The sequence below is a fragment of the Urocitellus parryii genome, chromosome 8, assembly GCF_045843805.1.
Source record: "Urocitellus parryii isolate mUroPar1 chromosome 8, mUroPar1.hap1, whole genome shotgun sequence".
Lineage (NCBI taxonomy): Eukaryota > Metazoa > Chordata > Mammalia > Rodentia > Sciuridae > Urocitellus > Urocitellus parryii.
Genome location: NC_135538.1, coordinates 34,022,950 through 34,041,140, shown reverse-complemented (window position 1 = coordinate 34,041,140; position 18,191 = coordinate 34,022,950). Strand labels below are relative to the sequence as shown.

General features: G+C 38.0%; 1 protein-coding gene across 2 annotated transcripts in view; it reads right to left on the bottom strand.

Moving 5' to 3' along the window:
- Window positions 1-18,191, bottom strand: part of Arhgap18 (Rho GTPase activating protein 18) — a 170,410-nt gene that overhangs the window by 116,356 nt on the left and 35,863 nt on the right. Inside the window, exon 1 of one of the 2 annotated variants that reach the window (XM_026380830.2) lies at window positions 3,319-3,500. The exons of the other annotated variant lie outside the window; for it this stretch is intronic. Within the exon in view, the coding sequence (XP_026236615.1) occupies window positions 3,319-3,431 (113 nt within the window). The 5' untranslated portion in view covers window positions 3,432-3,500. Of the gene's footprint in view, window positions 1-3,318; window positions 3,501-18,191 lie in introns of those variants that run through there. 2 annotated transcript variants of the gene reach the window in all.

The following is an 18,191-nucleotide window of genomic DNA, read 5'->3' as shown; positions in this document are numbered from 1 at the left end:
CAAGATCATGCTAATAAGTGAGAAGGTCAGGATGTAAATGTAAACAAGGCAGGTTAGTTTTACAGTTTAGGATTTCAGGATTAGAGTCACCACAGGGCACCTCTTGGTTCTACCTACTCAATACCACTAGCAAATGGGTCAATAAGACTCTGAACAATAGAAGACATTTTGTTTAAAAAACAAAAAAAGACATAGAAACATCTCATTCTTCATCCTATTTAGGTAGAGAGTTAAATGGTTCTATAAAATAAAGATTCACTTGACATTAACATTAAAAATATTAATAAAAATGATATCAGAATAGTTCTCTTAAAATGATGGTAAAGTTGAAGTAATAGTGTAAATAGACAAAATATGTAAACTTCTGAAACATCTGAAGACTCCTGCTTGAAAAACAAATAAGTCTTATAAATATAGCTACTCATAAAAAGTGGTTTCCTTTGGAAACATTTGACTGTGTACAAGGCAACTAGAAGAGCTAATGTTGATATATTTCTCCAAATCCAGAAACATTAAGGAAAAAAAAAAAAAAAACACCACCACAACAACACAGGATTCTACAATTATTTGTAAGGCCCCAACCAGGAGTGGGGAAAATTCCTTAATTTGGCATCCAGTGAATGTGTTCTGATAAAGAGGGATAATGGAGTGGAGGGAATTTTAGACTAACAAATTACTTTAAAAAATCATTAATCCCCGGGCTAGGGATGTGGCTCAAGCGGTAATGCGCTCGCCTGGCATGCGTGGGACGCTGGGTTCGATCCTCTGCACCACATAAAAATAAAGATATTGTGTCCACCGAAAACTAAAAAATATTGAATTTTTTTTTAAAAAAATATTAATTCCCTACTATCCCAGTTTCATAAAGACCAGAATAAAAATATTTGTTTAGACAAAGCTTAAAAAAATCAAACTTTTAAAATAAATATGCTAAATCATATACATAAAAGCTTCTTAGATTTCTTGATTAAACAGTTCATTAAAGTACACATTTTTTAAAAAAGAAGAAGAAAACCTTGTGACAAATGAAGTCAGAATTTTAGGTACCTCTAGCAACATACAGGTAGGAGGAAAGGCAGAAACTAATTCAGTCTCTTTTTAAGAGTTTTGTTTTGATTTTACTTCTTGCAGAATTCTACAAAACAGGTATCAACCATTAATCTTGCACTTTGGAGCAGTTGACCAGACATAACCAAAGTTTGTTATGCGCCCCCCAAAATCATCATATGCTTAGATCATCACTAGTGATCCTGTTTCACACTCAAATCCCTCCTCCTTCTATGCATCTCCACCACCCATGCCAATTCCAGTACCTTAACTCTTTGAGGTTACATAGGGTGCATCTCAAAATTACATTTTACTCATCTGGGAAATTATTCCATGCTTAAGGGTAAAAGCTAATAAGGATTTTCCCCTCCTCCCTGCCTTTCCTCCCAGACCTCAAACCAGGTTGCCGTGTTCTCCAACCAACATAAATTAACTGTGTGCCTAGGATCCCAATTCACTGGGTGTAAGGGCTGGGGTGCACTATGGGCAAGTAATATGGTATCAGCAGGCAAGACCCTTGAGAGCAGACCCGGAACTGCAGCCTAGCTCCAAGCATTCACTGCAGAGACAAGCTGCCCACCCTGCTGCCTCAGTGCCTCTGGGTTCTGTCTCAGCAATAGTTGAGAATGATCCCTGCCTCTGTTTGCTCATCCCATTGGAGTACAGGCCACCCACAACAAGCTGCAAAACTGCAGACACAGCAAAAAGTGTCTTGGGAACCAGAGCAACAGCCCCAGGCAGATCCTAGAACTAGAAGCCTTGCAACTACTTAAGGAATCCCTGGATTTGAGTCCTCAAATGAGAGGTTTGAACATAAAGTTCCTATGGTTCTATTTACTCTCACAATCCAGATCTAAGATTCAGCTCAGATCCTCAGGCCACTCCAGTATGAAGTCACTAAAGAACGCGCTGAGCTTGCACAATTCTGACAATTTTGACTGCAATGTGGAAGCCAAATTATGGTTGACATGGGATTGATGTGGCAGGCTGCTTACTGCTGAATGATTACTACATATACACATGTATATCCATATATAATACACATACATGTATATACATATTCAATGTGAAAACTGGATGAACAGCTAATGATTTCAGAAAGAAAGAAAGAATACTTAAAAGGACAGAAAAGAAAATGGTAACAGCTATAGCACAAGCATCAATTCCCTTATATCTTTGGCTGCGGGTGCCATGTGAGAAAAAAGTTTTAGTCAGCCTAGGTCCAACCCAGAGTATTACAGCCATTCCTTTGATTCTCACCTCCCCCACATTTGAGGATTTTAAAACAAATGAAAGAAGGCATTATTTCAACTTAAGGCACATAAGGCAGCATAAGTCACTTAAGAACAAAGGAGGTTTTATCATCACAATAAGTATCAAGGAGGAAATGCACTTTCTGTTAACTAATTAAGCACTCTAGGCTAGTAGGTTAGCATTTGCTTTCTGCAATCTTCCAGGCTAATATTTGCCATTTATATCTAAGGAGGTAAAAATGTTCAGCAAGTAAGAAGGTCATTAAGGGGAGAAAGGGGACAAAAATTCCTTGAAAAACAGAACAAAGTACACAGATAGGGAGGAAGGTACCCTTCGCGCCTCAGTGGTCTATAGAACATTTGCCCTTTCTGCCTATAAAGTGATTTAACATTAACCACATTTCACTCCAGAGGCAGAGCACTATCTCCTGATATAAACTCTTTTTTGGGGAAAAAAAAATGGGGTGGGGATTGGGGGTAGGGAGATCCACATACAGGAAAGAATGTGAAACATTGACACAGGCCAGTATCTTGGGCATTTTGCCTAAGAGGTTTGCTTTCAGTGAGGAGAGAGGGGAAAAATAACACACTGTAACAACAACAGCTTGTACAGTGAACAGCCTTCCTGCTTTTTGGCAGACTTTCCCAGCTAACAGTTCCAGTGGCTATGTCTCCAGCCCATTCAAGAATTCCATCTCATAGGAAGTTTCAAATATAGTCATTTGATCTTTCAGCATTTGCAAATGCACCTGCTTGGCAACTAATCTGATGGCCATACAGCCATATCCCCATTTCCTTCTGCTTCTCCTTCACCAGTAAGCAGATGGGCCATTTCAGACCTGGACTGGAGATGAAAAGTACATAAAAACCATGCCAAATACTTCTACTGCTGCGTGAGGTCAGGTTCCACTTGCACAGGTAACTCCCTTCTCCCCACACCAGCTTCCCTGTCACTTTTTTCCTGGAGCAGGGAAGGGGTTTTCCTTTTGTTTTCTGGCTTTTAAGCACCAGGGCTTACCTCGAGGTGGCCTCCTCACCTCCCCGTGTGGGGCTCTCCCCCACAGCCTGGTCCTTGCCGCTGGGGTGGTAGGCAGTTAGCACAACTCCCTGGGAACTGGAGAGCCAGCTCATGGTGAGAGAAGGGGCATAATTTCTGTGATCCTGACCCAGAGGAGAATGAAGTTCCTGTCTTGCCTGGCAACTTGCTTATTAGCATCGGCCAGCTCCTCCCCGTGGGGCAGGCGATTCACACGGGAGGGGCGGGGCCTCCCCTCTGAAGAGCTTCCTGGATCTCCAATGAGAAGCCGGGACTCAGCGCTGTGGAACCACCAGGCCACTCCAGGCCCAGCCGCTTTAGTAAGCGCCCCTCCCCAGCCCAGGCTGACAGGGTGCCCCAAATCCCCAATGATTCTGATCCGATTAAACTGCCAGATTGTAGACTCAACTCGTCAATGTAAGTACAAGCCCCGTTGGTTCGGAAAAAATGACTTACTGCCTTCTTTCCCCCGCCTTCCCAATTCCTGTTTCCATCTGATAATTTCTGCTACTTCATGTAATGTGAGTAAGGGCGTTTCTTAACCCCTTCATGCACTGCGTTAACCTTAGCCACAGCAAAACCCAACAAACCTATGGCCACACTGTGCCACACCGCCCACAAGAAGGGCTCTGCTTGTTACGTCTGGTTGTAAATGCCCTCATAAAACATGACTGTGTGCCCTGGAATGTCATCTCCTTTTATCAGAGCCCATGTCAAGTATACCTCTTGCTTTATTATCCGAACACTTTCAGTACCAAAAAGACATCAACCTGTGCTCTGATAAGTTATTGCAAAGAATAAAAGTAGCCACCATTTATTCAGCAGGTGCATGCATGCAGGTACACACACACCAAAAAAAAAAAAAAATAGGTAACAGTAATAGTAATAAGTAAGGCTAAGGAACAGGTGGGATGCCTTGACTAAAATAGCTCAGTTATTAAATGCCAGAAGCTGGAGTTGAACAGAATCCTAGCCTAATTCCATTCTTTTTCATCAAAATGCTGCTTAGTTGAAGAAACAAACTCAAATGAAAAATACAAGAGACATCTGTGTTCTTTCTCCCCCCTCCAAAAAAAAAAAAAAAAAAAAACACTACTCTCTTCAATTTTTCTAAGTAATCTGGAATTTATTGATCTTTATGATTTATTGGTCTGCCTATCTAAAATTCTTCATGAACAGTCTTTCATTATTCCAAACACTGTTTATACTTTATTTTAAATTATGAGAAATGATTTACCCATACATTAAAAAATATCTATATATATATATATATATATATTTTAAAAAAACTTTGTTACATCTGTAGTGAACTCATTACAAAAGTCTTCCTTTAAAAGGAGATTATTTCTCCCTCCCTCTCTTCACAGATGGTTGCTCAATCTTTCTGTCTCCACCTCCTAGAAAGGGGACAGCAGGGAGAGTCCTATCTTCATTGCCTCAGCTATACTGGGCCCTATAATTATGTATTGGTTCAAATCTTACGACAGTCCTTTTAGCCCTTCTCCTTGTCACCTCCTCTAAATTGTTTCACCTTGTTATTCCATCCGAGCACCACCCCAGTGTCATCTCTTCTTGCTTAAAAACCTTCACCAGCTCCCTCTTGCCAAAAGAGCTAGTTCTAAACCTTTGATATGACCACCAGCCATTCTCCTGCCTTACCCACACATACAGCTCTTTCCATCTCATCTGCTGGTCACCACTCCCTCAGGTCACACTGTCATTCCTTTCCCTTCATTCCCTATCTAATTCAATTTTTCCACATACTGGGACTCAAGCAAATGTTGAATGTAGGAATGACTTAAAAACTCTGCTAAACTTTTATATTAAGTTAGTATTAGATTAGTTGCTCCCATGCAGACACCACGGCTAACCTGTCAGGAAGTGTTTACCAGTCCAGACAAAATAAAAAATAACAGGGAGAGCCAGATGGTAAGTAGAATAGAGTGAATACATTTTATCACTTTACTGTCCTAATGTGGGGAAAAAAAATGGTCAATATCCCCCCCAGTTACCTCTTTTTAAAAAACGTACCTGCCCTGAAATGAAAAAAGAAAGAAATCCCCATCTTTTAGGATTATTAATGGTAATCCCAATACTCGGTTTTGTAGACTCTTTCCTTCCCAGCCTTTCTCTTGGCCCCACCCTTTCTTTCAGTTCCTTGGACCTCCTTTTAACCTTCTTTCTCTATTTCTCTTCAGTCTTCTCTCCCTTCTTTGCAATATCTTCAGACTCTGCCATGCAGAAAACACTGCTCAGGCATTCCATTTGTGATAAAGATATTTTGTCCATTTGTCAAAGTTATCTCTTTGCCTAATCTTTGTTCATTGAGTACATTAATCACAATGTACAGGTTGAATGTAACTTATAAGTCGAAAATAATATACGGGTTCATAGTAACCATACTTTTAAAAAAAAATTTCTGGGAGGCAGAAAAAGTGATATGAATTGATTTCCATAGCTGAGTATATAAAATTTGAATCCTAATTTAACTTTCAAGCACATGGAAATCCTCTGGAGCCCTTTTCCATACTTCCCACTAAGCTCTGTTGTTATCATTCTGAGAGTATTGCCTGCCAGCACACAGCTGGCAGGATTGTGCCCTCCAGTACACGGCCTCAGATATGAACTCTAGTTTCAAAAAAAAAAAAAAAAAAGTCTTCAGAATTTCCCTATGTCATCAAGGAAGCAAACTTAACCACCCACATGGTCTTTTGAAAGGCTGTTCTTATTTCACACCCTAAACCATACCAAGAGTTAGTCACGGTCCATGTCTTATGCCATATTAACCTTCTTACATAAAGGCCCCTTTTATTAAAAATGAACACTCTTACTCCCTTCCTTAATAGTTTTAAACAAACACAGAGAAACTCACGTCCTTGAAGATGTTAATATTCCAAGCTTCTGAATTCATGCCAAATGCTTTCCTGTTATGAAACATCTTAGAAAGTAATTAACAACATCAAGACAGGTAAAAAAAAAAAATGCATTTCATTCATTCTCTTTAACCAGTATGTAGTAGCTGTCATGGGAAGGGAAAAGGAGGTTGTAATTTATGTACTCAAATAGGTCCTTAAAAATAGAACGAGATAGTACTGCAGTCTGACAATTTGACAAAATGTTCAAAAGTAATTAAAAAAAGTTTCTTTGATTCAGTGCTAATAGTGTTATTAACCGATTTTCACATTTTGATGCAGGAATAAATTATTTTTGAAGAGAATCAAAATCACCATGAAATCAATGTATTACTAAAATTTCTCAACTAGTGAATTTTATTTTTAAAGGAATTAACTAAGGAGAATGTGTGTACTCTAATCTCTAAGATGATATAAAACCTAGGTAGGGACACAAAGCCATGTGAAGAAGGATCTTTCAATTGGTAAAGTTCAACTCAATTTATAATATGGTATAGGAAGAACTTGAAAACATTAATCATAAACTGAGAACTTAAGGCTTACGTAAGTGATAAAACCTAGGTTTGTAAAGTAGCATTGACTAATGAAGAGGGAGTGTTCTAACCCCATTCCTGATGTTTTATCAGGCCTTTGTAGGAATAATTCTTGAAAGCTTGAGTGCTAACCAACTTTGTGCGGAGGAACGGTTTCAGAAAAATATTCTACACACAGAATCTAAACTTACTTCCTTGAAAATTGTATGTTACTAATTCTATGTGGATCAACAAGGAATGAGGCTTTTCCCTTCCTCTGGACAGCTTTAAAATTTCTACATTCTTATCAAAGTTATTTTCTTTAAATGTTCCTCCAGGGAAAAACTACAAGCCACACCTTGAATAATGTGCAAGCAATTGCCAGAGTCTAACGTAGGCTTCTGGGCAAACATTTAGGAAAAAAAAAAAATTATTACGAAGAGTTCATTACCAATAAATAATAGTTTCTAATAGTTGAGTGTTTTTTGCAAGACATGGTCTCTCATTTAATCAACAACTTCAGACTCTGCCATGCAGGAAAACACTGCTCAGGCATTCAATTTGTGAAAAAGATATTTTGTCCATTTGTAACCAAAGTTATATTTTTTGCCTAATCTTTGTTCATTTGGTAAACTAATCACAATGTACAGGTTGAATGTAACTTACAAGTTGAAAATAATATATGGGTTCATAATAACCATAGTTCATAGTAATCATCAACAACAGCCCTAATAATAGATATTAGAATTATGCCCACTTTAAAAATGAGAAATTTGAGATCACCCAGCTACCAGGTAGCAGAACCAAGACGGATAAACCTGGGTTTATACAACCATTTGAGGATACACAATTATTAAGGGTGAACCTATCCTGAAACTGACACTGTATCACTTATGAAAAGATTGGTATGAGGAACTAACAAGAAACATACAGCAAATTGAAGGTGTCCACAGCCAAATGAAATACTGATATACCGTGCCATGTGCTGGGGTTGGGGTGGGGGGTTACATTCAGACTGGAACAAACACATTTGTTTCTTTTCTGGCACTTTGAAACTTGTTTTTAATGTCAAGTAACTGAGGTACTTATAGTACACTATGTATCCCACTCTAAAAGGACATCATCATTATGCCATACTTTTTTTTTTTTTTGAGAGGGGATACTGGGGATTGACCCCAGTGGTGTTTTAAAACTGAGCTACATCCTTTTATTTCGATGCTGTTGCTGAGGGTGGCCTGGAACTTGGATCCTCCTGCCTCAGTCTCCAAGTAGCCAGGATTATACATGTGCCCACTCCCATGCAGGCTATGTAAAATTGTTTCTACCAATAGAAAAGGTATGAAAGTACTCTGCCTATTAATTTATGAAAATTCTTTTTAGATGTTTAATATCAAACAGATTAGATTTGTGGACCTGGAAGCTTACATAATTTGTTTGTTAGCCACAAGGCCTTAGCAAAGGGTCTATGTAAGAGTGAACCGTGAAGGTTCATCTTCACCTAACTTCATGGTAAATCACCTATTATATTAAAACTCACCCAAACTATACATTTCTACCATTGAGAAAAGAAAAGACGATGATCCTTAGTTTCCTTTAATTTTCTCCTTCTACTGAAGGATTCCCATGTTGCAAATATTTGCAACTAGAAGCATAAAGTCAAGAACAAAATACATCCTATAAGCTAGAACATTCTGGAAAGGTAGAATTTTGCTGATGCATAAAGGCTCAATTTGAAAAATGCAGAACTGTATAAAATACTTAGATGTGCCCAAATACAAAAGCCTTATCAGGAAATAGATTGAAAAGATATCATGTGAGAGAAGCCACTGTGACTGGGGAAATCTTGGTGAAGCTGCATATCTAAGAAAGGAGATGAGCCAAATTTTTGACTTGGAGAAAAAGGTCAATGAAAGCCATGTTTCTTTTTTTTTGTTTTGTTTTGTTTTTAAACAATGATGGTTATCCACTTCAAAATGAAGAAAGTTCTGATGTTTTAGTAAAGTTCCTAGAGTAATTATCCTATTTTTCTTGAACAAAATACTTAATAAAACTGCATAGATGCCACCAAAAAGAATTTCTTTCATGAGCCCTTTGGGAATTTTTTTTTGGGGGGGTGGGTACCAGGGGTTGAACCCAGGAGTGCTAAACTACTAAGACACATCCCTACCTCTTATTTTTATTTGAGACAAGTTGTTCAGGGCCTTGCTAAATTGCTGAGACTGACCTTTGAGGAATTTCTAATGCTAGAAACATCTTCAAAAATGCAGAACAAATTTTTTTCTGAAAAAAAAAATCATACTTTATTCACAAATAGAACACCTCAAATATTCAACAGTAAACCCAGTTTTGTGTCTGTAGCTAAGAGATTAGATTGACATGTCATCATGGATCCATGTTCTCTACAAGTGCACACATTTGGTGGCAAAACAACTATTTTAGTGTCATGTAAGTTGTTAGAATCAGAGTTTGGACCTTAATCACTGATTTCTCAAAATGAGGCATCATAAAACAATTGGAATATATTAGTATCCTTTTTAATGACACAGACTCTCACTAGTTTTCTAGAATATTTTAAATATGTTTGTTCTTCATGGAGATGTTTCCGTTTTTAAATCCCACCCTTAAAAATAATTTCAAAGATGAATTTATTGGGCATGGCACTTGGCTTATTTAATAGTAATTATCGTCAGTTGAATGAGTAATCTTTGCATTTTTAAAGTTATAGAACAGAGTATCTTTAAAAGTAAGCAAAGTTGTTTTTGCACAATCAGCCTTGTCAGCCAAGGTTAAAATCTGAAATACTAGAGATTTGTGGCTCAGTAGTAGAGCGCTCGCCTAACATGTATGAGGCACTGGGTTCAATCCTCAGCCCCACATAAAAATAAATAAAGTCCATCAACAACTAAAAAAAATTTTTTAAAAAAACTGAAATACTAGATAAGTTTTTTAAATTTCACAACATGAATAATCCAATTGTATGCTGGAGTTTGGAGGAACTCCTCCTTCTCAACGTCTCTGCAAGCAAAAACCTCATAACCTTTTGCAAGTTTTCATCCTCTCAGACAAATGGGAGGGTAACAGTTCTCAACTCCCTAAATTTAACTTGGGATCCTAGAGGATTGTAGAGAAGCCAGTCTTGACATATGTCTATCATGTCTAGCACAGCAATTTATGCGATTTCTAATTTCCTCTGCCAACACAAACCTCTTAAGCATCGAGGTCTTCCAGCAATTGTTATCAAAATGAAGGGAGTGGGGAAGAGAACTACATATTAAATAGAAAACAGTCTTATTAAAATTTATTTTGAAGAATATCTCATTTGGCCACTTGTTTATTGAAAACAGTTTAAACAAACAAGCCATAGCTCTGGGGAAAAAATTATACTGTATTCTCTCAATTCTAAGAAAGAGATTTTAATACTTTTGTCATTTAGTAAGTACCCTGAAATACTTCAGACTATTTGATATGGTGCCAAGACTTATTTGCCAAAAATCTATTAAGCTTTACTTGTCTTTCAATTAATAGCAACTTAAAAGGAAAGAAAGTACTTTATTTCTGCAAAATTTTGGTAGAATCTACTTTGCTGGGTAAAACATATTTATGTCATTGGTTATATATTCTGTGAAAAAATTTCCAGCCATTCAGGAGGCTGAGGCAGGAGGATCAGAAGTTTGAAGCTAGCCTGGGCAATTTAGCAAGATTCTGTCTCAAAATAAATAAAAGAGGCCAGGAATGCAACTCAGTGGTAGAGCTTTCCCAAGTGCTGGAGGTGTGAGTGCAGAAGGTGGGGAGCAGCACATTTTCAGTGAGATTAGTAAATTACTGTACTCCCGAAATTTGGAGTACAGTGTTAATAATGATTTATTTTTGTGCCAGGATCCCCCTAGTTTCAACATATTCTTACAGTACCTCCAGGAAGGATGAAGAACCACTGTTCTAGACATTATTGTGAAGGGTTTTCACCCAAACTCCCCATACTTCACTTGAGTTGAGGAAGAGCTCCTTAAGTAATATCCTAGCACCAAAATTGTTTGTACTCCTGAAATATGCTCTTGAAACATCTAGAAAGGCTATTCTCCCTTCTTCTATTTAATAATTTGGCTAGTTGGGTATGTGGCAAAGGCTCAGAGAACACAGCTGTAATCATGAAGACCTTAGCTGCCTGAAAATTTAGACACTAGAAATTATAGGGTGGAGGCTGTTCCACAAAGGTATCTATATCTAGTCCAAACTACTTCTTTTATAGAAGCAGCTGCTATGGAAAAGGAAGGGTAGGCACTAGCTGGTCAGATGATTACAGAGCCAAGATTGTGAGATCTGATGGAAACTCTACATCCTGGCACCAAAATACTTTCTTGCACTGCAAATTGTTCGAGGTCAGAACAACAATACATTCAACCCACAGTCCCTGGCTCAGTCAAAATATCTATCTATTAGAAGAACTTAAGTCAAGTGCTTCTGAATTTCTTTAAACTTCTATTCCACCCTAACTCCTGCAAAAAAAAAAAAAAAAAAAAAAATAAAGGAAGTTATCTATAGTTTAGTGGAAAAAAAATTAATTCCACTACGGACAGAAAAAATATATTTTCCATCAACATTTATTCTAGGTAACTATATATTCATCTCTATTTTTCCTTTAAAAAAGATGCTTTCCTTTCTCAATAATGAAATCACATGTTTAATATCCACTGTGTCACAATCCTGCAGTTGAGGATTAATGAGTAACATAAAATTCTACCCAGTCATCATCCTTCCAAGCACGTCACATTTTACACATATGTAGAATACTCACAAATGCTGTAGAATAGATATATTCATAAAAGCCGCTTTTATCACAAATTAGCATAAGAGAAGAAAAGCAGCAAGCTTGGTGTGACAGAGGTAGATTGAGTTTTCACACACATGCTATAACATATTGCCACTTCCGCTTATACAGAAGTAGTTTTAAAATTTTTCCAGAAGGTGAATATAACCTTCCAAGTCTTTGAGTTTAAATCTTACTCTGATGTTCTGGGAAATTTATGTCACTATAAATTATCAAGGATTCAAATCAAGGCAGTAGAGCAACATTTTTGGTCACAAAAAAAAAAAAAACTGAGGCATATATCAGAATTCTCCCTATTGTAAGTCTGCCCAGCTCAAAAGTAATATTGGTCGTAACCTTGCAAAGATCATCAAAATAAAGCTGTGATGAGCAAATGGATACATTACTTGAAGGAAACAAAGTGAAATGGGCAGAGCCCTCTTGGATTTCATTTCTTTCAAGAGAGACTGCCTTTACATTATTCTATGCAGTCTACTGGGAACATTCATATATTAGAGGAATATAAAAAATTCAGTAGAATCACCAAAAATTTTTTTAAAAGACTTTTTCAAAGGTTTCAGTCCAGAGCAAAAATTCTACCATCTTAATGTGATCGAGAGGCATAAAATGAGCCCATCTGAGAATCATCCACAGATCTAAGAGCAGATACTAGGTACCAGTGATGGCCTCCACGGGATGCTTTGATGATGACTAGTAGGGCTTGTCTCTTAAAAAAAAATAATAATAATTCTCTATCAACCCATGGCTCCACTAAAGTCACATGTTCAGTTATTACACAGTTACAGGCTCACTTCTATCAAATACCTGGAAGAGTTAGAGGAGTCAGATTCAACTCAGGTCTTAGAGGAGTTTGTTTTTAGTCAGGACTGACAAATGTGCATCTATTTATAATATCAATCATTGGATCATAATGCAAAAATAAATAAAAACACTTCAATGCTAAGGGAATAACCAAAAAGAGAAATATTTCCCAAGTTGTAAGGAAGAGGACACAATTAATTAAGCAGGATGCATATGCAACTTTCCCCCAAGCTTTCTGTATTAACCATTATTTTATAACTAGAGAAAATGTGAGTAAACATACATCAAGGCATACTACCATGTCAGGTCTTGAATTAGGGTGGGCAGAGTGGGGCTTTCTACAGGAGGGTGAACAAAAGAAGACAGATTCTAGCTGACTGCTCATGAAAGTCAGGATGCATTCACAAAGTGCTATGAAGTTGTACAAGAAGAGCACATGCACATGTTCTATAGCACAATAGCCGACTATAGTACACAACAATCTATTGCATATCTTATAAAGAACTACAAGAGAGGAGTTTGAAGTTTTCCAACACAAATAAATGATAACCAGTCAGGCAAGGTGGTGCCTGTAATCCCAGTGGCTCACAGGGCTGAGGCAGGAGGATCCAAGTTTGAAGCTAGCTTCAGCAACTTAGCAAGACCTGGTCTCAAAATTAAAAAAAAAAAAAAAAAAAAAATCAAAAGGGTTGTGGATGTAGCTCAGTGGTCCAGTGCCTCTGGGCCCTGGGTTCAAGCCAATTAAAAAAAAATAAGCATTTAAGGAGATGGCATGAAAATTACACCAATTTTATCATTAAAATTGTATAATATATCAATTATCACACTTTGCCTCATAAATTTGTACAATTACTGTATATCATTTAAAAAAAAAAACTTTAAAAAAGCACTGTGTGCCAGACATGGTGGCATAATCCTGTAAATACCAGAAACTGAGGAGGCTGAGGCAGGAAGACCACAAACTCGAGGCCAATTGCAGCAACTTAGCAACCCTCGGAAGTTTAGCAAGACCCCGTTAAAAAATTTTAAAAGAAACACTGGGGATATAGCTCAGTGGTAGTGCCCCCTGCCCCTGGGTTCAAATCCCAGATGGAGAAGGGAGGTAAAATTAGGGACTCCAACAAAAATACACACACTTATGCCAGATGTTTAGGGACTTGTAGAGCCTGGCAAGTATTTTGTCTATATTCCACCAGAAATGGGAAACAATCCAAGGTGAGTGAGCATTAGGTTAATATAATCAGATCTGTGCAAAGAGGGAACACTCTGCTTGGCTATGAATACCACAGTGGGAGGAAAGATGGCAACGAGATCAGTTAGCAGGTCAGTACAGTAGAACATATGGTATCGCAGGGTGCTGTGATGACAGACGTGACAGATCTGTCTGTGCCTCATCTTCTCCCCCAGTTCATGCTGCACATGACAATGCAAAGAAATATACTGGCAACGGACTTCTCAGGACCTGGCAGAATGCGGAAATGCAAAGGGTAGGAGTCTGAAATTACCCTGTGGTTTCTAACCTAGGTGAATGAAGAGGTCTAACAAATGGTGAGAGGACAGGCCCTGATGTGACCTATGACAGGAAGGTCTCAGGCAACTTGGGGTCATGAAGTACCTGGATGACAGGTGAAGAAAAAGTGGAAACATTCTTTTCCTACCTGAAGTCTTGGTCTCTAGCCATTCTTCCCAAGAGGACAAGCGGCCCAAAGAGTACTTCTCTGCCTTATTGATGAGAGCTGCATTCACCCATTTCTCAAGGATGCTTACTTTTCACACTGGGAGTCCCCTAGGTCCATTAATCTTGGAAAGTTTTCCAGTTTTAATCAAGGGTAAAGGGTCACAGAGGGTAGAAAGAAAGATCAGAAAGGTGAGCATCTGTGAAGTTTCAGACTCTTATTAAGCAGGCCCTTTAAAACATTTTTTTTTTCGTAGGAGGTTGTTACTAGAGATTGATCCCAGGGTGTTTTACCACTGAGCTACATCCATCCCTTTTTGAGACAGGGTCTTTCCCAGTGTGGCCTTGAACATGTGATCCTCCTGAGTAAGTGGGTTTATAGGCATACACCACCACTGCCAGGTTATTTTCTCTCTTATTTTTTATTTGATGTACAGGGCTGCAAAATCTTTAGTATGCATCAGTTAATTAACTGCCCAACATCATCCAGCCCTGTCAGAGTCCAGAAACAGGCTAACCCAACTCTGAGATCTAACTGCAGCTTCTCATAACAGGCCCATCTCTTCTTCATTTAGGTTTGATGATAGTCGATTACTAAAGTCTGATCCTTTTTCAGCCTACTTAAAAATGCGATTATAGCTGGGTGTGGTGGTACACATCTGTAATCCCCAGGACTCAAGAGGTTGAGGCATGAGGATCACAAGTTTGAGGACAACCTGCAACTTAGCAAGACCTTGTCTCAAAATTAAAAAAAAAAAAAAAGGACTGAAGATATAGCTCTTTGTTCATCCCCAGTACCACAAATACACATACAATGATTATTAAATTGAAAGCAAAGACTAAGAATAAATCTCATAATTGAAAATATTCAAGCTAGACTCAAAATTATAAATTTTTCCATAGCACCTACCTATGATTCCACCACAGATGTTTAAGGCCATTAGGTCTAATATCTACCATCTATGGCTCTATTACAACACAATTCTGATAACATGTTTTTGAGTTTGTGCTGAGCTCTGGGGTGTTAGTACTGATATTTAATTTCAAATCATCCACATAGTTTTGTTCTATCCAAACCAAAGAATAGTATGATTTATGGATCATGGTATTTTTGAACATTTGGTTTATACCATCTTGAACCCACTTTTTGTGAACAATGAGATGAGGAAAACATCTGCTCCCAAAAATGCTGGACCAGGTGATATAACATCCTTTTCCCTCTTCCTTTTCCTCTTCTTTAAATAGAGGCCCATCCTTGTTTACAGGATAAGGGCAAGAGGTAAAATTCTTTCCAAAAAAGGATGTAGCGCATTATGTTGCTCTCAAGATGTTGTGTAAGATTGTTACAGTGGCTGTCGGAGATTGATCAACACAAGAGTAGCTAAACTCTCACCTACGTCAATAGTTACCTGGAAGAAGCTCAGTGGAGCCCTGGAGGATCCTCTAAAATCAAAGGCTCCAGGGACACCTCTCTCAACTGCTGCAACTAAGCCTGTTTCTGAACCTGTGGTCAAGGCTTGTTACTACCCAAAAGGGCCATTCTAAGGTACAAATAAGCCAGCAAGGGACAGAAGAGAAAAAGGAGCATTCACTGGATTTTGTTCATTGAATATCTACATCTCTTATATCACTGTTTTGTTCCGATAGTACAGACAGGGACACTATGACTCAAAGATGAGCAGCTAGGAAAACAATGCTCAGATTTAAAAAGGGAAAAAAAGGAAACATAATTTAGAATAAAATTTCTTCGGTCCAAAAATCCATGCTTTCCTCTCATACTGTCTTGCATATAAAGCACCAGAGACATTATCAAGGTGAATTTAGTCTCATTACCAATGTACCTTACCAAATCTAACAGACCTACCACTGATAGCCTTGCAAAACACTGGTAAGAACACTACTGATCATGTTTATGCTACCAATAAGTCACACCCCAGTTTCAGAGATGTTCTCATGTGAATGAAACAAATATATACCTTAGAATCAACAAAACACAGAAGCAGAATATAAATAATTATTTTTTTTTTCAAAAAAGGTTACAAACTTGGTTCTTTTAAGGTTTACCAGGACTTTTAAATCTTTCATAAGTGCTACTGATAGCCAGGCCTGGTGGTACATGCCTGCAATCTCAGTGACTCAGAGGGACTAAGGTAAAGAGGATTCCAAGTTCAAGTCCAGACTGAGCAACTTAGTGAGATCTCATTTCAAAAATAAAAAAGGGTATATTGGGGCTTTAGTACAATTGGTTAAATCCCCAGTTCTACAATAAGTATATAATACTGACAGTCATTTACTCCATCATTCATACTTTTTTAAAAAAAAAAAAAAACTTATACATACACTGTCCTGCCCCTCCAGAATAGGAGGCATGTTACCAATAAATAACAATCAAGTGTTCTAGTTATGGAGATAGACAGCAGAAGCAAGAGTGAACATGAAGCACAAAGTAGGTAATTCTTTCAGGAATGAAACAAGTTGTCAACCTTTCTATGATGAACACAAAGTTCAGGATAGTTATGGTTAGTTCCTTACCTCCTTTTTTTGGTACACACAAATAACTGACTTCAAGTACAAAGCACTCATTTTAATATGATACCTCCAATCTAGATTTTTTTTTTCTTTTTGGTAGCACTGGATATTGAACCTGAGGTGCTCTACCATTGAGCTACAACCCTTTTTTTGTTTGTTTGTTTTGAGACAGGATCTTACTAAGTTGCTGCATCTGGCCTAAAACTTGCAATCCTCCTACCTCTGCCTCCAGAGTGGCCGGGATTACAGGCCAGCACCACCACACCCAGCTCCTTCATCTTTAAGACTCATTGCCTTTCAGAGTAACACAGGAGTCTTTGCTATAGTGCATGCTTTCCTCATTACAGGCCTAGACCTATATTCCTCCAGATTCTATATATCACCACCATTACCTATCACATTCCCTGACTTGGTGGTAGGACTACTGGACAGATTCTGGGATTTTGGCTGCATCTTCTGAGCCAGTTCTGCTAGGACAAATTCATAGGGTTTTGTTTTGGCTTATGCTTCAATCACTAAGGGAGCCCTAGAGACCCACTGATATGTCCTGAATCACATAAGGGCTCATTTATTCTCACATTTGTTTTACACTTACCAGTGAACGTATTATAGCTTGACAGACTTCAGTTAGAAAGAATCATTTATTTATGCATTTGTGTGTTTATTTATTTAGGGCTACTGGGAGTCAGCTTTAGTGCATGTTAAATAGATGCCTTCCCACTGAGCTATTCCCCCAGCCATAGACATTCATTTCTGAACATCAAAGCTACTTCTTGTCCTACTGATTAATGAAGCAAATGTCTATCTAAAGAAGGAAATCCCACCAGGTATAGTGGCACACACTTGTAATCCCAGTGTATGGGGAGTGTGAGGCAGGAAGGATCTCAAATTTGAGGCCAACCACTACAACTTAGTGAGACCCTTTCTCCACATATATAAAGGACTGGGAATGTAGCTCATTGATAAAGTGCCCCTGGGTTCATTCAACCTCCAGAACCATAAAACAAGAAAATCCCTAAGTACCTTTTGATAGAGGTAGAACTTTCCCTTCACTTTATAACTTCCTGGATAACAAATGTGAAGTCACTGAATTGGGCCCTAAATATCATCTCTGGCATCAATATCATCAATGGATTTGCTTATTGTTCTGATGGCCACTCATCAGTTTATTCACTGGGCAAATACTTCTTGACACACCACTACCAGCATGAGGCACTGATTTGACAAAATTCACTGATGAATAAAAAGAAATTCACTTGAAAACACACACACACACACACACACACGGCCCAAATTCTTACATCCCTCAGTTGAAAAACATGCATTTAATAAAATGTCAATTATATGCTAATCTGTACTAGTTTTCATTTATTACCTTAGTACATCCTGACCCCTGCTTCTATTTAACAAATGAGAACATGGAAAGCTTCATCAGAAAGAGGAAGCAATTTATAAGAATTTGAACCCAAGTCTCCTGACAAGATACCAGATGTTTATTTATATTTGGCAATGGAAGAGCTGTGGATTCATATTTTAACCAACGAGGTGATCCATACATTCTCTCTAGTTGGCTAGTATTAACCTTATATGGGAAACTGTAA